The 27,773-nt window shown below is 43.9% G+C and overlaps 1 protein-coding gene across 2 annotated transcripts in view; it reads left to right on the top strand.

Moving 5' to 3' along the window:
* Positions 1 to 8,882: 8,882 nt before the first annotated feature.
* The window catches only part of LOC109874693 (ATP-dependent 6-phosphofructokinase, platelet type-like), a 36,376-nt gene continuing 17,485 nt past the window's right edge, over positions 8,883 to 27,773 (top strand). Inside the window, exons 1-8 of one of the 2 annotated variants that reach the window (XM_031809768.1) lie at positions 8,883 to 9,153; positions 17,885 to 17,958; positions 19,780 to 19,857; positions 22,318 to 22,507; positions 22,765 to 22,930; positions 23,103 to 23,147; positions 23,358 to 23,466; positions 24,020 to 24,115. In XM_031809768.1, coding sequence (XP_031665628.1) covers positions 9,060 to 9,153; positions 17,885 to 17,958; positions 19,780 to 19,857; positions 22,318 to 22,507; positions 22,765 to 22,930; positions 23,103 to 23,147; positions 23,358 to 23,466; positions 24,020 to 24,115 — 852 coding nt within the window. In that variant the 5' untranslated portion in view covers positions 8,883 to 9,059. Of the gene's footprint in view, positions 9,154 to 17,884; positions 17,959 to 19,779; positions 19,858 to 22,317; positions 22,508 to 22,764; positions 22,931 to 23,102; positions 23,148 to 23,357; positions 23,467 to 23,661; positions 23,758 to 24,019; positions 24,116 to 27,773 lie in introns of both variants that reach the window. The other variant, XM_031809770.1, reaches the window with a different exon arrangement.

Below are 27,773 nucleotides of genomic sequence, written 5' to 3'. Positions count from 1 at the left end.
TGGCAGGGTCTACAGTCAATCACGGACTACAAAAGAAAAACCAGCCCCGTCGCGGACCACGAAGTCTTGCTCCCAGAAAGACTAAACAACTTCTTTGCTCGCTTTGAGGACAATACAGTGCCACTGACACGGGCCCGCTACCAAATCCTGTGGGCTCTCCTTCACTGCAGCCAACGTGAGAAAACATTTAAACGTGTTAACCCTCGCAAGGCTGCAGGCCCAGACGGCATCCCCAGCCGTGACCTCAGAGCATGCGCAGACCAGCTGGCTGGTATGTTAATGGGCGTATTGGGACGTATTGAGACCCTGGGTCTTGACCACACCCTGTGCAACTGGGTCTTGGACTTCCTGACGAGCCGCCCTCAGGTGGTGAGGGTAGGTAACAACATCTCCACCCCCGCTGATCCTCAACACTGAGGCCCCACAAGGGTGCGTTCTCAGCCCTCTCTGTACTCCCTGTTCACCCACGATTGCGTGGCCATGCATGCCTCCAACTCAATCATCAAGTTTGCAGACGACACTACAGTGGTAGGCTTGATTACCAACAACGATGAGATGGACTACAGGGAGGAGGTGAGGGCCCTCGGAGTGTGGTGTCAGGAAAATAACCTCACACTCTGTCAACAAAACAAAGGAGGTGATCGTGGACTTCAGAAAACAGCAGAGGGAGCAGCCTCTGACGGGACAGTAGTGGAGAGGATGGAAAGTTCAGTTCCTCAGCATACACATCACGGACAAACTGAAATGGTCCACCTACACAGACAGCGTGGAGAAGAAGCGCCTCTTCAACCTCAGGATGCTGAAGGAATTCGGCTTGTCAACAAAAATACTCAAACTTTTACAGATGCACAACCGAGAGCATCCTGTCGGGCTATATCACCGCCTGGTACGGCAACTGCTCTGCCCATAACCATAAGGCTCTCCAGAGGGTAGTGATGTCTGCACAACGCATCACCGTTGGCAAACTACCCGCCCTCCATGACACCTACACCACCCAATGTCACAGGAAGGCCAAAAATATCATCAAGGACAACAACCACCCGAGCCACTGCCTGTTGACCCCGCTATCATCCAAAAGGCGAGGTCAGTACAGGTGCATCAAAGCGGGGGACCGAGAGACTGAAAAACAGCTTCTATCTCAAGGCCATCAGACTGTTAAACAGCCATCACTTACATTGAGTGGCTGCTGCCAACATACTGACTCAACTCTGGCCACTTTAATAATGAAAAAATTGATGTAATAAATGTATCACTAGCCACTTTAAACAATGCCACTTTATATTGTTGACATGCCCTACATTTCTCATCTCATATGTATATACTGTACTCTATACCATCTACTGCATCTTGCCTATGCCGTTCGGCCATCACTCATTCATATATTCTTATTCATTCCTTTACACTTGTGTGTATAAGGTAGTTGTGGTGGTAGGTAGGTTAGATTAGGTTAGATTAGTTGTAGGTTAGATTGGTGGTAGGTAGGTTAGATTAGGTTAGATTAGTTGTGGTGGTAGGTAGGTTAGATTACTTGTTAGATATTACTGCATGGTCGGAACTAGAAGCACAAGCATTTTGCTACACTCGCATTAACATCTGCTAACCATGTGTATGTGACAACTAAAATTATATTTTGATATGAGTACAGGAGGGGACTGAGCACGCACCCGTGAGGGGCCCCCGTGTTGACGATCAGCGTGGCAGATGTGTTGTTACCTACCCTTAGCACCTGGGGGCAGCCCGTCAGGAAGTCCTGGATCTAGTTGCAGAGGGAGGTGTTTAGTCACAGGGTCCTTAGCTTAGTGATGAGCTTTGAGAGCACTATGGTGTCATAAACCAATCTTTGTCCCCCTCCTTTAAAAAAAAATCTGACACAGAAATTTTTACTTATTTGGGTGTGCTGTTTTAGTGTTGTTCTGTTGTTTTTTCCCCCTGCGAAATCACGCTGTTTTAGTATCAAATGATAAGCAACTCTCAGGTTTTCCTGTCTAACTTGAGTCTTTTTCTTTGGTTGGAGCGCCCCCTGCTGGTTAGAAAGCAGAAGTACATTCATAGAGGTTCACAACAGCCTGCATAGATACAATATGCCACTAGATGTCTCTCTTGACTGACAGTAACCAAACAGATGCCTTCTCGAACCAAATCAAATCACATGCTTAGCAGATGTTATTGCGCGTGTAGCGAAATGCTTGTGCTTCTAACTCCGATAGATATTACTGCACTAACAAGTAATAATATCTTTGCCTTCTGCGGAGGATTTCAAATCTTTCCCTCTGGTTTTGATGCCTTATAGCAACAAGACTTGGGTGTATTCACTACGAACCGAAAGGGGAGGGCCCTACTGGAATTTGACCAATCGAATGACACAACATATACAAGTAGGAATGTATTTAGACTATATACATATGGACTATTGACGTCAGAGCGGAACGGACTAAGATACTGTAGAATAGTATAGAAAACATTATATACACACACACGAGGTGAGTTATGCCAGATATGTAAACATTAAGTGACTAAGATAGCATAGAATACAGTATATACATATAAGGTGAGTAATGACAGATATGTAAACATTATTAAAGTGACTAGTGTTCCATTCCTTAAAGTGGCCAGTGATTCCTAGGCTATGCCTATAGGCAGTAGCCTCTAATGTGCTAGTGATGTCTCTTTGGCAGTCTAATGGCTTTGAGATAGAAAGAAAAACTGCTTCTCTCGGTCCCAGCTTTGATGCACCTGTACTGACTTCACCTTCTGGATGATAGCGGGGTGAACAGGCAGTGGCTCGGGTGGTTGATGTCTTTGATGATCTTTTTGGCCTTCCTGTGACATCGGGTGCTGTAGGTGTCCTGGAGGGCGGATAGTTTCCCCCCAGTAATGCATTGGGCAGAACGCACCACCCTCTGGAGAGCCTTGCAGTTGCGGGCGGTGCAGTTGCTGTACCGGGCGGTGATACAGCCCAACAGGATGCTTTCAATTGTGCATCTGTAAAAATTTGTGAGGGTTTTAGGTGACAAGCCACATTTCTTTAGCCTCCTGAGGTGGAAGAGGCTCTGTTGCGCCTTCTTCACCACACTGTCTGTGTTGGTGGTCCATTTCAGTTTGTCAGTGATGTGTACACCAAGGAACTTGAAGCTTTCCACTTTCTCCACTGCGGTCCCGTTGATGTGGATAAGGGGGTGCACCCTGTGCTGTTTCCTGAAGTCAACGATCATCTCCTTTGTTTTGTTGACGTTGAGTGAGAGGTTGTTTTCCAGGCACCACACTCCCAGAGCCCTCACCTCCTTCCTGTAGGCTGTCTCGTCATTGTTGGTAATCAAGCCTACTACTGTTGTGTTGTCTGCAAACTTGATGATTGAGTTGGAGGCGTGCTTGGCCATGCAGTCATGGGTGAACAGGGAGTACGGGTGGGGGGGGGGCTGAGCACGCACCGTTGTGGGGCCCGAGTGTTGAGGATCTGCGGAGTGGAGGTGATGTTTCCTACCTTCACCACCTGGGGACGGCCCATCAGGAAGTCCAGGGCCCAGTTGCAGAGGGCGGGGTTCAGACCCAGGGCCTCGAGCTTAATGATGAGCTTGGAGGGTACTATGGTGTTGAATGCTGAGCTGTCGTCAATGTACAGCATTCTTACGCAGGTATTCATCTTCTCCAGATGGGATAGGGCATTGTGGAAGACTGATGGCGATTGCATCGTCTGTGGATCTATTGGGGCGGTAAGAAAATTGAAGTGGGTCTAGGGTGGCAGGTAAGGTAGAGGTGATATGATCCTTGACTCTCTCGAAGCACTTCATGATGACAGAGGTGAGTGATACGGGGCGATAGTCATTAAGTTCAGTTACCTTTGCCTTCTTGGGTACAGGAACAATGGTGGCCATCTTGAAGCATGTGGGGACAGCAGACTGGGATAGGGAGAGATTGAATATGCCCGTAAACACACCAAGCCAGCTGGTCTGCGCATGCTCTGAAGACACTGCTAGGGATGCCGTCTGGGCCCTGCAGTCTTGCGAGGGTTAACACGTTTAAATGTTTTACTCGTGGAGAAGGAGAGCGAGAGCCCACAGTCCTTGGTAGCGGACCGCGTCGGTGGCACTGTGTTATCTTCAAAGCGTGCAAAGAATTTGTTTAGCCTGTTCCGAAGAAAGACATCTGTCTCGGTGACGTAGCTGGTTTTCCTTTTGTAGTTCGTGATTGTCTGTAGTCCCTCCCACATACGTCTCGTGTCTGAGCCGTGGAATTGCGACTCCACTTTATCTCCACACTGACGTTTTGCTTGTTTGATTGCCTTGCGGAGTGAATAACTACACTGTTTATGTTCTGCCATATTACCAGTCGCCTTGCCATGGTTAAATGCGGTGGTTCGCGCTTTCGGTTTTGTGCGAATGCTACCATCTATCCACGGTTTCTGGTTAGGGTAGACTTTTCTCATCATGAAACAAATACCCCAATTAACCGGAATTCTATGATAAAAACGATTAATTTGGAATTCACGGGCACATGTTTAAGTAGTAAAACAGTACATTTTAGGAAAACAGTGATGCCTTTTTTTCTTTACTTGTTTGACAAATCATTTCAGACAGTGTTTAGACAACTTGCATGCCTGCATGTGCTTGCCCTTTTGGATAGGGTTAAACAACCAACCAGTTAGAACCCTTAGAAACAAAGGAGATGTTTACGCAACATGATTGAGCAACTCCCGGCCAGTTAAGGCTGTCAATGAGGGACTACTTTTCTCACGAATTAAGCCACAAAAACGCACGAAATTTGCTGAAATGCTTTTTGTACATATATGCACGAATTGATTGTGAGACTGTGTTGCGTGGTCACATGCAGGACCAAACCTGCTCTGTGCTGTATGTGCAGTATCAGACTTTTACACATGGAATAAACAAACATACAGTCAATAACACAAGAGAAAAGTCTATATACAGTGTGTGAAAATTAGGTAGGATAAGGGAGGTAAGGCAATAAATAGGCCATAGTGGCGAAATAATGACAATTTAGCAATTAAACACTGGAGTGATAGATGTGCAGAATATGAATGTGCAAGTAGAGATACTTGGGTGCAAAGGAGCAAAAATATAAAATAAAAACAGTATGGAGATGAGGTAGTTGGATGGGCTATTTACAGATGGGCTATGTACAGGTGACAATATTTAGCTCTGACAGCTGGTACTTAAAGTTAGGGAGATATGAGTCTCCAGCTTCAGTGATTTTTGCAATTCGTTCCAGTCATTGGCAGCAGAGAATTGGAAGGAAAGGGGGCCAAATGAGGAATTAGCTTTGGGGGTGACCAGTGAAATATACCTGCTGGAGCGCGTGCTACGGGTGGGTGCTGCTATGGTGACCAGTGAGCCGAAATAAGGCAGGGCTTTACCTAGCAAAGACTTATAGATAACCTGGAGCCAGTGGGTTTGGTGACGAATATGAAGCGAGGGCCAGCCAACGAGAGCATACAGGTCGCAGTGGTGGGTCGTATTTGGGGTTTTGGTGAGAAAACTAATGGCACTGTGATAGACTGCATCCAATTTGCTGAGTAGAGTGTTGGAGGCTATTTTGTAAATTACATCGCCAAAGTCAAGGATCGGTAGGATGGTCGGTTTTACAAGGGTATGTTTGGCAGCATGAGTGAAGGATGCTTTGTTGCAAAATAGGAAGCTGATTCCAGATTTAATTTTGGATTGGAGATGCTTAATGTGAGTCTGGAAGGAGAGGACACCTAGGTATTTGTAGTTGTCCACATATTCTAAGTCAGAACTGTCCAGAGTAGTGATGCTGGATGGGTGGGCAGGTGCGGGCTACGATTGGTTGAAGAGCATGCATTTAGTTTTACTTGCATTTAAGAGCTGTGTCTGAGCCTGGAGGTCTGAGACCTGATGATGGTATTATTAATAATAATAATAATAATAACTACTATAATAATAATGACTATAATGACTATGGCCAGAGCTGTGTGCACCCCCCCTCCTCACCTCCAGTGCTATGTGCTCCTCCCTCCTCGCCCTCTCCATCACCTCGAGCACAAGCCTGACTATATTTAGAACTTCTGCATCACTGCTTATCATATTGACTCGGAGAATAACATACACATAAAATGATCTACTGTTCCCCACCTGCCCTTTCATTCAGTTTCAAGGGGAGGCTTTCAAGGAAGAATACCTCATGCTACTGACATATTATCCTGGTGTTAATTCTTCATCTTCCTACCAGTGTGTACCACTCTCTCTTTTCTGGCCATGCAAATTATGCTTCACATAAATATTCTATAACCACCCCTCCAGAGGTATCATTTCAGTCTAGACTAAAGCAAAAATGAAGTCTACTGTTCCTAAGGATGGTAACAAGCTTAGTGTGGGTTATGTGACCTTTAATACCATCATTATTATTAAATAATAATAGCATCATCGGGGCCCAGACCTCCAGGCTCAGACACAGCTTTTACTCACAAGCGATCAGAGAACTGAAATATTCAACCGGTCACTTGCACTGACTCCCTGCACCCTAACACACATACAGTGGGGAGAACAAGTATTTGATACACTGCCGATTTTGCAGGTTTTCCTACTTACAAAGCATGTAGAGGTCTGTCATTTTTATCATAGGTACACTTAAACTGTGAGAGATGGAATCTAAAACAAAAATCCAGAAAATCACATTGTATGATTTTTAAGTAATTCATTTGCATTTTATTGCATGACATAAGTATTTGATACATCAGAAAAGCAGAACTTAATATTTGGTCCAGAAACCTTTGTTTGCAATTACAGAGATCATACGTTTCCTGTAGTTTTAGATTCCGTCTCTCACAGTTGAAGTGTACCTATGATAAAAATGACAGACCTCTACATGCTTTGTAAGTAGGAAAACCTGCAAAATTGGCAGTGTATCAAATACTTGTTCTCCCCACTGTATACACACACTCACACACGCTCACACCTAGACTCGAACACACACACAAACACACTCCCACTCTCTCTCACACACACAGAACACACATACCCACGCTACACACACACTCCATGACTGCTGCTACTGGATACCTACGGTGCCTTCAGAAAGTATTCATACCCCTTGATTTATTCCACAATTTATTGTGCTATAGCCTGAATTTTATAATGGCCTTTGATCATCTTTGAGCCGTCACTACAACTTGATTGGAGCACCCCCCTATCCACATCGATGGAACAGTAGTGGAGAGGGTAGTAAGTTTTAAGTTCCTCGGCGTACACATCACAGACAAACTGAATTGGTCCACCCACACAGACAGCATCGTGAAGAAGGCTGAAGAAATTTGGCTTGTCACCAAAAGCACTCACAAACTTCTACAGATGCACAATCGAGAGCATCCTGTCGGGCTGTATCACCGCCTGGTACGGCAACTGCTCCGCCCACAACCGTAAGGCTCTCCAGAGGGTAGTGAGGTCTGCACAGCGCATTACCGGGGGCAAACTAACTGCCCTCCAGGACACCTACACCGCCGATTTCACAGGAAGGCCATAATGATCATCAAGGACAACAACCACCTGAGCCACTGCCTGTTCACCCCGCTATCATCCAGAAGGCGAGGTCAGTACAGGTGCATCAAAGCTGGGACCGAGAGACTGAAAAACAGCTTCTATCTCAAGGCCATCAGACTGTTAAACAGCCACCACTAACATTGAGTGGCTGCTGCCAACACACTGACTCAACTCCAGCCACTTTAATAATGGGAATTGATGTAAAATATATCACTAGCCACTTTAAACAATGCTACTTAATATAATGTTTACATACCCTACATTATTTATCTCATATGTATACGTATATACTGTACTCTATATCATCTACTGCATCTTTATGTAATACATGTATCTCTAGCCACTTTAAACTATGCCACTTTACATACTCATCTCATATGTATATACTGTACTCGATACCATCTACTGCATCTTGCCTATGCCGCTCTGTACCATCACTCATTCATATATCTTTATGTACATATTCTTTATCCCTTTACACTTGTGTGTATAAGGTAGTAGTTTTGGAATTGTTAGTTAGATTACTCGTTGGTTATTACTGCATTGTCGGAACTAGAAGCACAAGCATTTCGCTACACTCGCATTAACATCTGCTAACCATGTGTATGTGACAAATAACATTTGATTTGATTTGAGTAGATTGGACATGATTTATAAAGAAACACATCTGTCTACACAAGGAACCACAGCTGACAGTGCACGTCAGAGCAGAAACTATACCATGAAGTCCAACAAACTCCAAGATAGAATTGTGATGAGGCATATATCTGGGGATGGTTATACAACTATTTTTATAGTGTTGAAAGTTTCCAAGAGCACAGTGGTCTCCATCATTGGGAAATTGAAAAAAAAACATGGAACTACCCAGACTCTGTCTAGAACTGTCCGTCCGACCAAACTGAGCAACCGGGCAAGAATGACCTTAGTCAGGGTGGTGACCAAGACCACTCTGATATAACTACAGTGTTTCTTGGCTGAGATGGGAGAACCTGCCAGAAGGACAACCGTCTCTACAGCACTTTACTCAATGCTTCCTGTTTAACTGTTCCTCGGTCGTGACTAGTTACCACAGCCTCAAAGGCATAAACCCCGCCTATTTATACAGTTTAAAAGTGATTTTAAACCTAAACATAACGTTTAACCTAACTTTAACCATACTGCGAACATTATTCCTAACCTTAATCTTAAATGAAGACCAAAAAGATCCACGAAAAAAATCTATATTCAATTTGGACTTTGTGGCTTTGGTAAGTAGTGGACACCTTCCTAGTCCCTACCATCTTGTCGCTGTAGTAGTTTCTAAGGACCCAATTGGTCAGAAAAGTTTGAGGAATATACGTGATGCAGTAATCTAATGGATAACAGCACTGTCAATTAATTAATTACAGGAGGAAAGCTCCCTCATAGGCTCACTGCTGCCATCGGGAACAATGGGGAGATGAGCGTGTCGAGAGCAGGAAAAGGGGGCGTAATCACTTATTTTATTTCATAACAAAATACAACTACCGGTGTTCAGATATTATATTTGTGAAGGATAGACGAGGAGCCATGGCGAAGCAGCAGGACACAAGGAAATTATTTGAGGATCTCTCTGGCGCCGGGAAATCCATCGGCGTTCTGACAAGCGGGGGAGATGCTCAAGGTATCGATTATTGAAACAAGTGGATAAGAGTGATTTATTGTATCAAATGGATTACAGTGTAATAACTACATGATACTAAAAGGGAAACAAACTGTTGAGTTATCATTTTTCCAAGTGTTGTCATCATTGTTTAGCCTAAAGGATCAATTTATCTTACAGTAGGCCTATTTGTTATCGTATGGTCAACAAAATTATGCAAAAGATGATATGGTTGAGTATTGACACTGACAGTCGTATAAGCTATTTAACAGAAACATTTTAAATGTAGGGGCCTAACCATTATCTTTTGAATTATTTGGAAGTTATGTTACAATATCTCGTCATTTAAAGAAATGTGATTATGCACTCTTATAACCGATAAAACACATGTAGCCTATAGGAGCAAATAAGTTAGGATACCATCTTTGAGGTTACTGAAGCCTGCATTGCAGACTTCCAATCGTTGGGTAGATTACGTGGCGCAGAAATGTCAGTCTACAGCTATCGCGCCCTGCATGTTAAAGTCTACATGCCATGATTTTAGAGAGCAAAGATATAGACCTACACCTCAAATTCCATCATTGGCGCTTACCCAATATTGTAATGAATGTAACTTTATAGACTGTTGCAATGGCTTTCATCGTCGACTTCCCCTGTACGTTAAAACAGGTCTTGTAGCGTGCCTGACAGATGGGCAGACATCCACTTGAGTTGTGAGGAAGGGTGGGGGTCATGTACTGTAGACCTGGCCTACGTGAGGAGCGGGAAGTAGCGGGGTTTTCCCAATAATTTATATATAAACTAGATGTCCGATTGGGGGAGCTATGTTGAAGCCACCGGACCTCCATCTTGGCACGCCCCTACCTTGTAAAAAATATTTTGGAATTGATAGAAATTGATTTATTAATGTCTACATTCGTTTTTGCCACACTTATTCTATTACAGACATCATACTTTTAAGTTATGTTATGTGAGCTAAGCATAAGAAAGGAAAATATATGAAAACATTTTCCTTAGAGTATACATTTTTGGAGATGACTAATGTTACTGGCCCCGCTACAACCAAAACATTGTAATGTTTGTTCTGTACATGTAATTTTGTTCTTGGAACATTTAATTGAAAAACTATAGAATTCCATTCATTCCTGTGGAGGACTGCTCCTACTGGGGAATGCCAATATGTCTGATATTTTGGTTCAAAGCCTCTCAATTCCCAGTCCAGGGTGTATAAACAGTTGAAGTTGGAAGTTTACATACACTTAGGTTGGAGTCATTAAAACTCGTTTTTCAACCACACCACAAATTTCTTGTTAACAAACTATAGTTTTGGCAAGTCGGTTAGGCATGACACATGTAAATATTTCAACAATTGTTTAGAAATAGATAGTTTCACTTATAATTCACTGTATCACAATTCCAGTGGGTCAGAAGTCTACATACACTAAGTTGACTGTGCCTTTAAACAGCTTGGAAAATTATGTTATGTTTGGAGGAAAAAGGGGGAGGCGTGCAAGCCGAAGAACACCCTCCCAACCGTGAAGCAGGGGGTGGCAGCATCATGTTGTGGGGGTGCTTTGCTGCAGGAGGGACTGGTGCACTTCACAAAATAGATGGCATCATGAAGATGGAAAATTATGTGGATATATTGAAGCAACATCTCAAGACTGGGTCTTCCAAATGGACAATGACCCCAAGTATACTTCCAGAGTTGTGGCAAAATGGCTTAAGGACAACAAAGTCAAGGTATTGGATTGGCCATCACGAAGCCCTGACCTCAATCCCATAGACGATTTGTGGGCAGAACTGAAAAAGCGTGTGTTAGCAAGGAGGCCTACAAACCTGACTCAGTTACACCAGCTCTGTCAGGAGGAATGGGCCAAAATTCACCTAACGTATTGTGGGAAGCTTGTGGAAGGCTACCTGAAACGTTTGACCCAAGTTAAACAATTTAATGGCAATGCTACCAAATACTAATTGAGTGTATGTAAACTTCTGACCCACTGGGAATGTGATGAAAGAAATAAAAGCTGAAATATATCATTCTCTCTACTATCATTCTGACATTTCACATTCTTAAAATAAAGTGGTGATCCTAACTGACCTAAAACAGGTAATTTTTTACTAGGATTAAATGTCAGGAATTGTGAAAAACTAAGTTTAAACGTATTTGGCTAAGGTGTATGTAAACTTCCGACTTCAACTGTATAATGGGAAATTTTTTCACCAAATATTTTTCATATAAGGTACGATCCTCGCTGCGCTTTGATAGGTGGGGGCAATGTTCTGGTGGGGTTCATTAGCATATTTGGGGACACAGTCAAATATATGTATATTTGTGCCAACCATCAGTGGAAGTGTTGTTGCAGATTAAGTTTGAGGGTTATGCCAGTGCAAGTTGAGCACCTCATTTGACACTGTCTGTTCTGCAAATGTTGTAAGAGCATGTGTCACTAACAAGCTGCTCTGTAGTTATTGTGCATTTTCCAGCAATTTAACAGCAACTTGTTGTTAGAAGTTGCTGTGAATTTGTATTTTCTTAATTAACTGGAAAACATTTGTCAGTAAGTTATTGTAAAATTCACAATAATTTACAGGCAACTGGCTGCCACGAGCAATACATGCCAGTAATGTTATGTGCCTTCACTGACTCTTCTGTTGACAACATGCAACATTACTTGCTAATTGGCAGCATACTGTAGAAGTGGCAGCCTGTCATAATATTGCAGGCGTGGCTTTCAGCTCCCATGAGAAGGAATATCATCCCAGTTAATGTGATCTGTTCTATTCTGCTCATAAACACGATCTTGTACACTGTCAGTTCTCCAGCCTTGTTAAAAGCTGACGCACCCTACATGACCTTCAACCTTCTGGGAAGAGAACTAGTGAGGTTAGGTACTGATGTTGAGCGATTATGTAAGGCTCGCAGTCGGCGTTCCAATTCATCCCAAAAGTGTTCGATGGGGTTGCCCCTGTGCAGGCCAGTCAAGTTCTTTCACACTGATCACGACAAACCATTTTTGCGTGGACCTCGCTTTGTGCACAGGGGCATTGTCATGCTGAAACAGGAAAGGGCCTTCCCCAAACTGTTGCCACAAAGTTGGAAGCACAGAATCGTATAGAATCTCATTGTATGCTGTAGTGTTAACATTTCCCTTCACTAGAACTAAGAGGCCTAGTCCTAACCATGAAAAACCATTATTCCTCATCCACCAAACTACAGTTGGCACTATGCATTGGGGCAGGTAGCATTATCCTGGCATCCGCCAAAGCCAGATTCATCCGTCGGACTGCCAGATGACATTGTGCATGGTGATTGCCCATGAAAACCCATTTTGTGAAGCTCCCAACGAACAGTTATTGTGCTGACATTGCTTCCAGAGGCAGTTTGGAACTTGGTAGTGAGTGTTGCAACCGAAGACTTGAGTACTCTGTGGTCCCGTTCTGTGAGCTTGTGGCGGCCTAAAACTTTGCGTCTGAGCCAATGTTTTTCCCTAGATGTTTCCACTTCACAATAACAACACTTACATTTGACCGGGGCAGCTGTAACAGGGCAGAAACTTGACGAACTGACTTGTTGGAAAGGTGGCATCCTATGACGGTGGCATGTTGAAAATCACTGAGCTCTTCAGTAAGGCCATTCTTCTGCCAATGTTTGTCTGTGGAGATTGCATGGCTGTGTGTTCGATTTTATACACCTGTCAGCAATGGGTGTGGCTGAAATAGCCGAATACACTAATCTGAAGGGGTGTCCACATACATTTGTATATATAGTGTATCACCCAACCCTACTCTACAGCTTTAAAGATTGTTACTGTGCATGGCCCTAATATTGTGGCTACTTATAGCCTTCAAACACAGTGTTATGTCTCTGTGTTTCACTGGCCTGATGTTTTTTACTTTGCTTGCTTCTATCTCGAATGGTCAGTATTGCTGAAAAGAAGAGGTTGTATGCGTACATACGCCTGTGTTGTGAAATACACTGTATCCTGACTTCAACTGTACATCATTGGTTTTGCCTCTATGTGTCACTATTCCAAAGATTGTATATTATATTGACAAGATAGTCAAGTGACTACTGTAACAATGGAAATACATGTCCTCAAAGATGGAACACAGGTGGGAGGAGGCGAGATCTGGCGGGACCTTTCTTGCCAATGAGAGGTCACATACAGGTGTGAACAACAGGCCATAGAGATAGAGGACTCATCTTTGTATCTGCCCTTATAATGTCTATGACATTATGGGCAGCGCCATTTAGGCTATCTCCATTTAAAGTATTCAATTATCTTCTTCATTGGATGATTGCTCCCAACTCATAGTAATCCCCACCCTGTTGACTACTTTAAAATGGCAATGTTCATGCTTAAACAGGTTATATCCATAATGAATACTCTATCTATAGAACAGGCTAAACTTCACATGCATCCACTTATATCAGTCAATTCGTAACATTCATAACAACCTAACCATCTTCTATTTGATCAAGCAAATTAGCAATAACAAAATGTGTTGACCAATTTTACACTCTAGTTGATCTCCATACAAAAATTCCTCACTTCTTGGGCTTATTTTCGTGGACAGATTTTGGGCAGAGTAAAACCTCTCACTTTTCCTCTTCCTCGAACTGACTATCCTCCTGAGACCCAGCAAAAAAAAGGGTTTGGATTTTTAAAAAGCATTTTTTTACACCACATTAATGTTTGGGGTGGGAAAAAACATCTTACAAAGAACATTAAAATAAATAAATAAATAAATATGTTTTATTTTATTTTACATTTTCCATAAAATTATCTCAGTGGATCTCAGTTGATAATATGAAAAATTTAACATTACAGTAAATGTTGACAGTAGGTAGAAAACATCCAGATGAAAACTCACCAAACTGTTACTGAGATATTTACCTATTAGAAACAATTTGAATATCAAACTCACAAAAATTATAATTACACAATTACACGCACTTACCATAAAATGTGCTAATTGTAATGGAAATTGTGATGGTTGCCATTTTGAAGAACCAGAAAGAAGAACAGTAGGCTGAGATTGCCACTGAACTTAGGATACTGTAGTAGGCTACATTTGCAATAATAGCCTATCTGTCATTGAAATGTGACGTGGTGGGGAGTAGAGTAGTGGGCTACTCCCTTTCTCACCAGAGCACCAGTGACAGGAGCCTACAAGTTTCATTTATGATCATGTAATGACAATTCTAGCTCTCCACAATAGGGTTGGGCGATGTCAACCTTTGTCCTGTCGTGATTATGTACTCATTAAATATTGTGCTATACCTGGCCTGGGCAATCCCAGTCCTTGGGGGCCCGATTGGTGTCACACTCCCCCCCCATCCCTAGCAAACACAGCTGATTTAAACTATGTACATTCTAAACTGAAGATCATGATTAGTTGATTATTGGAGTCAGGTGTGTTAGCTAAATAAATAAAATGAACACCTCTGGTAAAACCCCCGTTGAGCTATAGCTCAAAATCGCATGCTACATCTGGACAAATCATGACCAAAGATATTGTTGTTGGAAGCCTGAGCAGAGGTTAAGTGCAGGCAAATATAATATTTATTTCTGGTGGAGATTCAGCATGGAACAGGTGTGTCTGTCTGTGTCTGTGTCTCGTACATATGATGGAGCAAAGTGACAGTCAGCTGATGAGGAACAGGCTGTTTTACCGTAGTGAGTTAGGTTATAAATAATGGGTGTTATAGAAACAAAGTCTACAGTCTTGAGAACTGGATAATAATTGCGTTGCCTCACCAGCCTGTTTTAAGAGGCTATTGTTTGTTATATAACTCATAAAGCTGTGATTGAGAATAGCCTATAGACTCCGATTTCCATTATTTTTGAAAGCTGCAACTTTAGGAGAACAGTATTAGGATATTTGGGAAATTGGCTAGTTGTTCATAACTTTAATTTGTCTTAAATCCTTATGGAAAAAAACACCTTTTTTATTTGATTTATTTCACCTTTATTTAACCAGGTAGGCAAGTTGAGAACAAGTTCTCATTTACAACTGCGACCTGGCCAAGATAAAGCAAAGCAGTTCGACACATAGAACAACATAGTTACACATGGAATAAACACACATACAGTCAATAATACAGTAGACAAAGTCTATATACAGTGTGTGCAAATGAGGTAGGATAATGAATGTGCAAGTAGAGATACTGGGGTGCAAATATGGAAAGGTGCAAAGATAAATACATAAATACAGTATGGGGATGAGGTAGTTGGATGGGCTATTTACAGATGGGCTATGTACAGGTGCAGTGATCTGTGAGCTGCTCTGACAGCTGGTGCTTAAAGTGGTTGAGGGAGATATGAGTCTCCAGCTTCAGTGATTTTTGCAGTTCGTTCCAGTCATTGGCAGCAGAGAACCGGAAGGAAAGTGGGCCAAGAATTGGCTTTGAAGAATTGGAAGAATTGGCTTTGGGGGGGCCAGTGAGATATACCTGCTGGAGTGTGTGCTACGGGTGGGTGCTACTATGGTGACCAGTGAGCTGAGATAAGGCGGGGCTTTACCTAGCAGAGACTTGTAGATGACTTGGAGCCAGTGGGTTTGGCGATGAGTATGAAGTGAGGGCCGGCCAACGAGAGCATACAGGTGGCAGTGGTGGTTAGTATATGGAACTTTGGTGACAAAACGCACTGTGATAGACTGCATCCAATTTTTTGAGTAGAGTGTTGGAGGCTATTTTGTAAATGACATCGCCGAAGTCGAGGATTGGTAGGATGGTCAGTTTTACGAGGGTCTGTTTGGCAGCATGAGTGAAGGATGCTTTGTTGCGATATAGGAAGCCAATTCTAGATTTAATTTTGGATTGGAGATGCTTAATGTGAGTCTGGAAGGAGAGTTTACAGTCTAACCAGACACCTAGGTATTTGTAGTTGTCCACATATTCTAAGTCAGAACCGTCCAGAGTAGTGATGCTGGACAGGCGGGCAGGTGCGGGCAGCAATCGGTTGAAGAGCGTGCATTTGGTTTTACTTGCGTTTAGAGCAGTTTGAGGCCACGGAAGGAGAGTTGTATGGCATTGGAGCTCGTTTGGAGGTTAGTTAACACAGTGTCCAAAGAAGGGCCAGAGGTATACAGAATGGTGTCGTCTGTGTAGAGGTGGATCAGAGAATCACCAGCAGCAAGAGCGACATCATTGATGTATACAGAGAAGAGAGTCGGCCCGAGAATTTAACCCTGTGGCACCCCCATAGAGACTGCCAGAGGTCCGGACAACAGGCCCTCCGATTTGACACACTGAACTCTATCAGAGAACTAGTTGGTGGACCAGGCGAGGCAATCATTTGAGAAACCAAGGCTGCCGATAAGAATGTGGTGATTGACAGAGTCGAAAGCCTTGGCCAGGTCGATGAATACGGCTGCACAGTAATGTCTCTTATCGGTGGCGGTTATGATATTGTTTAGGACCTTGAGCGTGGCTGAGGTGCACCCATGACCAGCTCTGAAAGCAGATTGCATAGTGGAGAAGGTACGGTGGGATTCGAAATGGTCGGTCTGTTTGTTAACTTGGCTTTCGAAGACCTTAGAAAGGCAGGGTAGGATAGATATAAGTCTGTAGCAGTTAGGGTCTAGATTATCTCCCCCTTTGAAGAGGGGGATGACCGCGGCAACTTTCCAATCTTTGGGAAAAAAATGTGATCACGTGATTTTATGTAAAGTTACTGTGATAACATTTAACAACGTGAAGAAAACATGATCTCATTTGAAATAAAAGTGACAACATGGTGATGCAAAATTTCAACATGTGATGCCATGCCAACTACACATGTGATGACATTTGAGCATGTGAAAACGCTGTGCCAAATGTTATTGAGAATATTTTATTTTCAAATGTATAATGGACATTAATTCAATCAGTTCCCTGTTTGTGGACAAGAATGTTTTTAGAATGTTGTATCATGGTCCCCTGGCTAACTTGGGACTCAACCTCACAACCTCTTGGCCAAGTTTGTATCAGGCCAATGTCTCATCAGAATCCATCAGAATCCAGGTGCGGCCAATTTGCATAACCACTCCATCCTGTAGCCTACCTTGTAAACTAAAGAATGCGGTATGCATATTTCCTCACATGATGTTAGTAAAAACCACTTGCAAGTCTTACCTGCCAGAAAATATCAGTTTGTTCTGTATATAGGGGGATTTCTATAATGACTATAATGACTCACAGAACCATTGGCCATGCTTCAGGAAATATAATTAATAACCTTTGAAGTGTTTGAGAAATCTGTGCCATTCTCCATGTGTAGACTCATCTCCTTCATCTTATACCGTTACTGGTACCCTAGCATGACTGCTTGGCACTAGCCAATCCACAGTACCAGTATCAGTGCTTACAGTTTCATTGCAACTAAGATGCCAGTTTTTATAATCATTATGATCAGTTTTCAGACTGTAAATGGAAAATGTATTAGATATTGAATTAATGCAATGACACATGACCGATGGCTATGCAAGCAACTTTCTCTGCTGGACAAAGCACCCCACTGGGCAAAGACGTCAATTCAACGTCTATTCCACGTTGGTTCAACGTCATTTCATTGAAAACAACGTTGATTCAGTGGGACATCACTTTAATTTGGTTGATTTATCTCTGTGATTCACTCCATCTCCCTGATGAGTATTTTCAGTCTGGAGTCTACTGGATGGAACATGCAGTGCCATAGCCATTCATGTACTGCCATTTTTAATTCTCTCTCCAACCTCTCTCTCTCTCTCTCTCGTTGTGCAGGTATGAATGCTGCGGTCCGGGCTGTTGTCCGCATGGGTATTTATGTGGGAGCTAAAGTCTACTTCATCCATGAGGTGAGATCATGACAGACACTACTTGGGGGCTTGTACCATTCTACCACTGACACTGAGACAAATCAACTCTGGCAAGCTCTGTGTTCAGGGGGCAAAGCTATTCTTTCAAATGAGGGTCATGAAAATGAGAAGTAAGGTTATTTAACATTTTGCCATGTCATGGGTGTTAAGTTCATTTTTTAAGTATCCCTATAGTTCTGTTTTTATGGGGCATTCACTCTGTTATTAATACTCCTGCGCAGCAGTCTCGTTGTGGATGAACCTGTCCTGAGTGCAATGGCAACCATGTAGTGTGCTAATATGGTTTAGTAAACGTTGTTGAACTGGAACCTTGTCGTTGTGTCATTTCGAGTTAACAATGGGGTCAGTCCTAAATGGCACTCTATTCCCTATATAGTGCACTACTTTTGACCGTGGCCCTTTATAGGAAATGGGGGCAGTTGATAGTGGGAGTAGTTTCCCATAGATAAGTAGCTTCTTTAAGCGATAGTTCACCCAAATTACAAAATGACACATTGGTTTCCTTACCCTGTAAGCAGTCTATGGATAAGGTAGGACAGCAATTCATGCGTTGGTTTTGTTTCCCCAGCACTGTTTCCACATGATAACATTTTAGCATTTGTGGCACAAATCCCATTCAAGTCATGGGACTGATATAAGCATTTTTCACGCATCATGTCTAAATCATTCAAAAGTATCTACAATTTATGGTGAAGCTCAACAAAGTCACTTAGATGATTTGAACATGATGCGCGAAAAATGCTAATATTGGTCCCATGACTTGAATGGGATTTCCGCCACCAATGTTAAAATGATAGCATGTGGAAACAGTGGCAGGGAACTTTGCTTAAGTGTTGCCTATTGTTAGAGACTCTGGTGTTTAATGAGTGATGAAAGGCATTCCGTTGAGGAGGCTCACATCACACTCACTGGCTTTGTCCCAAGTGGCACCTTATTCTTTATATAGTGCACTATTTTTGTCCAGTGCCCTATATAGTGCAATACTTTTAACCAGGGCCCATAAGGTCTCCTATTTTGTGCCCTACTTTTGATCGGGGCCCATCTGGTTCTGGTCAGAAGTAGTGCACTATTTCCTATATAGTGCTCTACTTTTGACCAGATTCCTATGGGTCCTGGTCAGAAGTAGTGCACTATTTCCTATATAGTGCTCTACTTTTGACCAGATTCCTGGTCAAAAGTAGTAAGAGGTGTTAGGTTCTATTATTAGAGTAAGAACTCAACAGACACTGTGAAAGCTCAAACCAAGTTTATTCTTCCCAGAGGGTCAATACAGCTGCATTAGACAAAGCCATGGTTCCACCTGTGGTAGTATACAGACCCCACTTTGGGTGGAGTCTCCTCGTTATCGCTACACATTGCATTGCATTATTATTGCTAGGCAGGGAGCTGAGTGATATTGGCCTTAAACGGTTCCTCACTGTCACGGATCCCTCCGGAACTTTCATCACACACACCTGTCCCCTATTCCCACTGATTAGTATTGGTATATATGTGCCCTTTGATTTCCATGGTCTTGTTGATTATTCTTACAATCTGTCTGACTCAATAGAGGATGTAGGATTCCTTGAGTTGTCTATGGAGGCCAGTAGTGACAGTATCTATGATAATCTGTTGTTTACTTTTACAGGCAGTAGTTAGCATGATTTAGCATCGTCATCTCAAAGTGAATGTCAATATCCCTGATAGCAAAGCTGTGTTGTAGAGTCAATGACTGATACTATGTAACAACATTATAAGTGGTGAAGATGTTCGGAAATGAGGAAATATAGGCCAATGTTAAGGTTTCTTTTCTCCTTGCAGGGTTACCAGGGTATGGTAGACGGTGGAGATAACATTGAAGAGGCATCATGGGAAAGTGTCTCCAGCATGTTACAAGTGGTAAGGAGGCAAAATACTAGGGATTTCTTTAGAATTCCCATAGGCTATGTACAGTATACAATGCTAGGAATATGAGCTGAAAGTTATTCCACTAGCTAAGAATAGCAAAGCACCCTTAAGCCAATCAGCCTGTTACCGACCCTTAGTCAACTTTTGGAAAAAATAGTGTTTGACCAGATACAATGCTATTTCAAAGTAAACAAATTAGCAACAGACTTTCAGCACGCTTATGGTGAAGGGCATTCAACATGTACGGCACTTACGCAAATGTCTGAGAAAAATGTTTTATCAGAAAACTCCGGGGGCTGTTTTGTTAGACTTTCAGTGCAGCTGATGATTGACATTATCCATCATAATCTGCTGCTGGAAAAATTATGTGTTATGGCTGTACATCCCCTGCTATATTGTGAAGGAGAGTTACCTGTCTAACGGAACACAGAGGGTGTTCTTTAATGGAAGCCTCTCCAACACAACCCAGGTAGCCAGGCATTCCGAGGTCATCGGTCTAGACCCCTTACTTTTTAAAACCACTGGCACTAAGTAAAGCCCGTGTGTCTATGTAACAAAGAGCTGCAGTCAGTTTCAGAATGGGCAGCAAGAAATAAGCGAGTCCTAAATATTAAAAAAAACTAAAAGCATTTGGGACAAATCATTCACTAAACCATAAATCTCATCTAAATCTTGTAATGAATGATGTGGAAATTGAGCAAATTGAGGAGATTAAACTGCTCGGTGTAACCCTGGATTTGAACCGTTATGGTCAAAACATATTGATGCAACAGTAGCTAAGATGGGAAGAGTTCTGTCAATAATAAAGCGCTGCTCTGCCTTCTTAACAACACTATCAACAAAATAAGTACTACAGGCCCTAGTTTTGTTGCACCCGCACTACTGTTCAGTCATATGGTCAAGTGCCACAAAGAGGGACATTGGCAAATTACAGTAGGATCAGAACAGAGCAGCTGGCCCTTAGATGTGTACGGAGAGCCAGCATTGATAATATCCATGTCAATCTCTCCTGGCTCAGGGTGGAGGAGAGATTGACTGCATTACTGCTTGTCTTTGTGAGCAGTATTGACATGTTGAATTCACTGAGCTGTCTGTTTAAGTGACTAGCACACAGATCAAATCAAATCAAATGTATTTATATAGCCCTTCGTACATGAGCTGATATCTCAAAGTGCTGTACAGAAACCCAGCCTAAAACCCCAAACAGCAAGCAATGCAGGTGTAGAAGCACGGTGGCTAGGAAAAACTCCCTAGAAAGGCCAAAACCTAGGAAGAAACCTAGAGAGGAACCAGGCTATGTGGGGTGGCCAGTCCTCTTCTGGCTGTGCCGGGTGGAGATTATAACAGAACATGGCCAAGATGTTAAAATGTTCATAAATGACCAGCATGGTCCAATAATAAGACCAGAACAGTTTAAACTGGAGCAGCAGCACGGCCAGGTAGTCCTGAGGCATGGTCCTAGGGCTCAGGTCCTCCGAGAGAGAGAAAGAGAGAATTAGAGAGAGCACACTTAAATTCACACAGGACACCGAATAGGACAGGAGAAGTACTCCAGATATAACAAACTGCCCCTAGCCCCCCGACACATAAACTACTGCAGCATAAATACTGGAAGCTGAGACAGGAGGGGTCAGGAGACACTGTGGCCCCATCCAAGGACACCCCCGGACAGGGCCAAACAGGAAGGATATAACCCCACCCACTTTGCCAAAGCACAGCCCCCACACCACTAGAGGGATATCTTCAACCACCAACTTACCATCCTGAGACAAGGCTGAGTATAGCCCACAAAGATCTCCACCACAGCACAACCCAAGGGGGGGGCGCCAACCCAGACAGGATGGATGGAACACAGCCCAGACATGTTTTATTGTATGTAATTGTGATTGGAACCAAGGATGTGTAGCTGCTGCCTTGGCAGCTAATGGTGATCCAGAATCAAATCCAAATCCCAAATGGTATAAATATATTTGTGGTCCCAGACTTGTAATTCACAAATTGCATGTGACAGATGAGCGCAGCTGCATTTCTGCCTGATGCTAACAGAGTGGAAGGTGCCTTGTCATTGTGGATTCTGCATGAACCCGTTAGTTAATGACAACAACAAAACACACCACACAACACAAAAAAAACTAAATGAGAGGTTGAATTAATGAGGCATATCAATGACTGCAGCAGTGCTCCATTGTGTCAGATTATGCCATCCATTGGTTTGGTCTATAGCTTTGTGTTCCATCCATCCAACCGTCATCTGCCCATTCATCCAACATCCATCCACATTTATCCATCCAACCCTCCAGCTATCCTTCACCCATCTACCCAATCTTCCTTCATCTATCTATCCAACCTCAACCTATCCATCAATGAAATTGTCATCCATCCAGCAATCCATCTTTCCAACTGTCATTCATCCATTCATTTGAATTCTTAGCTGTTGTGTTTTCCTGTCAGGGTGGCACAGTCATTGGCAGTGCCCGCTGCAAGGAGTTCCGCAGCCACGAGGGGCGTCTAAAGGCTGCCCACCAACTGGTTCTGCGTGGCATCACCAACCTGTGTGTGATCGGAGGGGACGGTAGCCTCACGGGGGCCAACCTCTTCAGAGAGGAGTGGAGCGGACTACTGGAAGAACTTGTTCGACAGGGTAACTGAACGTTGTAGTCCATGTAGTGGACCAAATGTTCACAGTAATCTACTCGATCACTAAATTAGATAACTAATTTCCCACGCAAATTGCCAAAAAATGTATTTTCCCACATGATATGTAGTAAGACATGTATTACTAGGTATTACCAAAGTCAGTATACCAAAGCCTGTATACAGCCATTCCACCTGTGCGTGTACATTACTCAGTAGTAAAACCAGTGGGTTAAATTGTGGTCTTGTGTATCCTGTTTAAAGGTCTGATTGATGAGGAGGCTGCTCAGAACAACTCAGAGCTGCACATCGTGGGAATGGTGGGCTCCATCGACAACGACTTCTGTGGCACTGACATGACCATCGGGACAGACTCTGCCCTGCACAGAATCATAGAGGTGGTAGACGCCATCATGACTACTGCACAGAGGTACTGACAGAAACAGTATAGCAATTGTATCCCAAATGGCACCCTATTCCCTATATAGTGCACTATTTATTTGGGAAGCATCCAGTGAATTTAATAAAGGGTACATATTACAGCTCAGTGGTGTTGTTTGTACAGACTGAACCTTTACACAAACTTCTCTCCTTTCTCTCAGCCACCAGAGGACGTTTGTGCTAGAGGTCATGGGAAGGCATTGTGGGTATGGAATGACATTTATTTGCTGCTCTGACTTCCTGCTTTATTCTTGTGTATTTCCTTGCTGTAATTTAGCTATGGGCTCTCAGCGGTCTTGCTTTGAAAATGTTTGTTCATAATACATACAAATGGGTTTGTGTTTGCATGTAGTTATTTATAGTTTATTATATTCTAATGTGTGTGTGTTTGCGTGCGTGTGTGTATGCGTGTGTAGGTACCTGGCTCTAGTCAGTGCTCTGGCCTGTGGGGCCGACTGGGTCCTGATCCCTGAGATGCCCCCTGAGGATGGTTGGGAGGAACATATGTGTCAAAAACTATCTGAGGTAAAACACACACACACGCACAGGTGACATCTGATATGTGCAGATGTAACAATAAACACATTTTAATCTATGCTTTACATTGAATGGGATGTACTGCTTAGTGATCACAAGTGTTGTAGTGTATTGTATTCCCTTGTATTCCCTTCAAGCAAAATCAACAGTGTTCATTCATGCAGTGTGTTTCTTAATGCCCAGAGCCGATCCAGGGGTTCAAGGCTGAATATAATCATAGTTGCTGAAGGAGCCATTGACAGACAAGGAAAGGCTATTACTGTTGATAATGTCAAGGATGTGAGTACCTGAATATGCAACGAAGGGGGAACCAAAAGCAGGTCCGACAGATGCGTGAATAGCTCCATGCTTTACAGATGAAAGGAATCTGTACAGTGAAAGATAGAGAAAGAAAGAAGAGGTAGTAGACATATCTGTTCTTTCTTGTTCTAAGGTAGGCATGCAGCTGTTTCAGCATAAACCGGGTCCAGCTTTTGACAAGCCAAATGCAAAACTTTTCTGTCATGTACTGTATATCTGTGCTTTGTTTGTATTCCTATAGAACCGTGCAGATAAGAAACGGCTCAATATCATTATTGTAGCTGAGGGGGCGATAGATTGCCACAACAAGCCTATCACTACAAACCATATTAAGGAAGTAAGTGCTATGAGAAGACCAGCCCAGCCCAGCTGTCTTGTACTGGTACAGTACTCATCTGCAGACCTGAGTTCAAATCCGGTTTAAAATCTTTCAAATACTTTGAATGTTTGCTTGAGTGGCAGATGGGTGGGGTTTGCAGTTTTGCGACTATTCTATTGTTACCAAGCACCAGCCAAGCTCAATTAAGCCCAACTTAAGTATTTTAAATGATTTCAAATGGTTTTTGAACCCAGGTCTGGTACAGTACTCCTTTGTTTCCATGGTTCCTTCTGGTTGGACATTGTCATCTCTCACTCTCTATGTCCCATTAACAACATGCTGTACATGTTTTAACTCTGAAGTCTTTTCATGGACCTTTCTTAGTGATGTGAAGTTCTGTGAATTATACTCCTTCCTGTTTGTGCATTGCCACCTTGTTCTTCGTCACCGCACCTAAGAACCTAGTAAGCATAGAATTCCATATAGAACTTATAGGATCTCTGTGCCGGTAAGAGTCCTATACAGTACATTTTACCTGGGAGAACAGAAGAACAAGATTGAGTCCAAAGTGACACCCTATTCCCTATATAGTGCACTACTTTTGACCAGGACCCATTGGACTCTGGTTAAAAGTAGTGCACTATATACAGAATAGCGTGACATTTGGGACACAAAAGTGTTGGAGGTGTTACATCTGCTCCTGCCACGCCCTGTTCTGCTCACCCTGTTTCTCCTTGACCTGCCACGTAACAGTACGATCTGGCCAAAGAGATGAACCCAGCGGACTCAGATACTCTCCACCAAACCCTGTCGGGCCAAGGCGCCCTGCTCGAGCAACATGACCAAGCCCTGAAAGCCCTTCTGGAGCACATCAAGGAGTTTTCACAGAGCCTGTCTGACCTAGAGGGCCGAACCTTCACCCAGAGCTCACAACCAGTCCCAAGTCATTCATCTCCGCCTCGGGAGCCGTTTCCAACTCCCGAGTGCTACGAAGGCAACCTCTGAGCTTGCAGAGCCTTTTTAGTATAATGTTCACTAGTATTTGAGCAACAGCCCTAATCTTATGCTAGCAAACATGCCACGATTTCCTTCCTGATTAGCTGCCTCCATGGAGCAGCGCTTTCCTGGGCCACAGCGGTTTGGGAGAGACAGTCCCCCATCTGCTTCTTCTACTCTAGATTCACGGAGGAGATGAAGAAAGTCTTTGACCACCTGGTCTGCGGTAAGGATGCGGCTAAACGACTCCTGTCCCTCCGTCAAAGCCACCATAGTGTTGCTGAGATGGCATGTGAGTTTCGCACCCTCGCGGCTGAAATGAGGAGGCCTTTCAGGGAGCATTCCAGAATGTGCTCACTGAGACCATCAAGGACGAGTTGGTGTCCAGGGATGAGCCTGATGGACTCGATGAATTCACCTTTCTCGCCATCCGCATCGACAACAGTCTCCACGAGCGTCGGAGGGAGAGAGTAGGTAAGGTTGCATGCACCATAATATCTGCTTCAGCACCTTGTCCTCCTTCTCCGACTGCATCCCTTTCCAAGGCACTTCCTGATCCTGAACCCATGCAGCTTGGCCGGGCCTGCCTCTCTCCAGAGGAGAGGCAGTGGCGAATCAGTGCTAGGAGCTGCCTATACTGTCGTCAGGTTGGTCACTTTGTCTCCAATGGTTCCCTGCGTACAGCAAAAGTGGGTAGTGGGGGATATACTGTTGAGCCAAATTGCCTGCCCATCTTCCCCCAGACCCCTGCTTGAAGGCAACCTTGTGTGGCAGAGCCAGGCTTTTCCTCACTCTGCTCTCATCGATTTGGGCGCTGACGGGAGCTTCCTGGACCGAGGTGTCGTTACTCAGTTGGGCCTGGACACTGTCACACTCGTTTCAACCCCTCAATGCCAATGCTCTCAACGGACAGCTCCTCGCCCGTGTCTGTGAGAGAACCGTACCTGTCATCCTGTCTCTCTGGAAACCACCAGGAAAAGATCAGTTTCCACACAATCGACTGTCCTTACTCCCCCTGGTTCTTGGCCATCCATGGTTAAAGCTACACAACCCACAGATTGACTGGACTTCCGGAAAGGTAACCACTTGGAGTTCATTTTGTCACTCTAACTGTCTACATTCTGCCATTCTCCCTGCCTTTTCTGTGCCCCAGTTCATTCTAGAACCTCCGGACCTGTCATCAGTTCCTCCAGAGTATCACAATCTACCTCCTGTGTTCAGCAAGCACCGTGCCCTGTCGCTGCCGCCTCATTGGCCTTATGACTGCGCCATTGACCTCCAGCCTGGAGGTCCTCTTCACAGTAGCCGGTTATTTAAGCCCCCTCGCCCCGAGCAAGAGGTTATGGAGAGGTACATCCAGGATTCTCTGGCTGTAGGACTTATCAAGCCATCTTCCTCCCTGGTGGGTGCTGGGTTTTTCTTTGTGAAGAAGGATTAGTCACTGAGGCCGTGCATAGACTTCCGTGGGCTGAATAATATCACAGTAAAGAACAAGTACCCCTTGCCACTCATCAGCTCTGCTTTTGCCCCCCTCCATGGTGCCACAGTGTTTACCAAACTCAACCTCCGGAATGTCTGCCACCTTGTCCGCATAAGCGAGGGATCCACTGGATAACTTTGAGGAGTTGGTCATGCCTTTTGGTCTAACTAATGCCCCTGCTGTTTTCAAGAACCTAGTCAATGATGTGCTGAGGGATGTGATTGGACACTTCATTTTTGTCTATTTAGATGACATCCTGATTTTTTCCAAGGACCCTGAGGCTCACCATCAACACATTTGCCAAGTTCTTCAATGGCTGTTGGAGAATAAGCTTTTTGTTAAAGCTGAGAAATGTGAGTTCCAAGCTGCTTCAGTGTCTTTCCTTGGTTATATTATTGCTCAGGGACAGTTACGTATAGACTCTACCAAGGTCATGGCAGTCACAGAGTGGCCTGTGCCATCCAACCTGAAGCAGCTACAGCGTTTTCTGGGGTTTGCACATTTTTACAGACGTTTCATCCGCAACTACAGCCGTCTGGCTGCACCACTCTCACCTCCACCTCCACCTCCACTCCATCCCAATGGACTCCTGAGGCAGAGGCAGTATTCCTGGAACTCCAGTGTCGCTTCACCTCTGCCCCGGTCCTTACTTAGCCCAACCCAGGACTCCAGTTCATCATGGAGTTGGACACCTCTGACACCGGGGTAGGTGCTGTTCTGTCTCAATGTTCCCCCTCTGATCAGAAGGTCCACCCATGTGCATTCTTTTCCCTTAAGCTCTCACCTGCAGAGGAATTTTGACATCGGAAACGGTGAACTCCTGGCTCTTGAGGAATGGCGTCACTGGCTGGAGGGCTCTGTACTCCCCTTCATTGTGTGGACTGACCATAAAAATCTGTCCTACATCCAGACTTTCAAACGTCTGAACTCTCGGCAAGCCAGGTGGGCCTTGTTCTTCGGTTGATTCAATTTCACACTCGCTTATCGCCCCGGTTCAAAGAATTTCAAGCCTGATGCCATCTCCCGCCAGTTCACCACCGACAGCACGGGTACTGAGGCAGAAGCCATTGAGCCATCCACCTGCATCGTTGAGCCTGGCGGATCTAGTCCCGTATCGGCCAGGCTCAGCAGAACCAGCCTGATCCGGGTAACGGTCCAAGGAATGCTTTGTTTGTTCCAGATTGTGTTCACTCTGTTCTT

The sequence above is a fragment of the Oncorhynchus kisutch genome, linkage group LG30 (assembly GCF_002021735.2).
Source record: "Oncorhynchus kisutch isolate 150728-3 linkage group LG30, Okis_V2, whole genome shotgun sequence".
Classification (NCBI taxonomy): Eukaryota; Metazoa; Chordata; class Actinopteri; order Salmoniformes; family Salmonidae; genus Oncorhynchus; species Oncorhynchus kisutch.
Note: the sequence above shows the minus strand (reverse complement) of the source record. Positions and strands in the feature narration are given on the sequence as shown.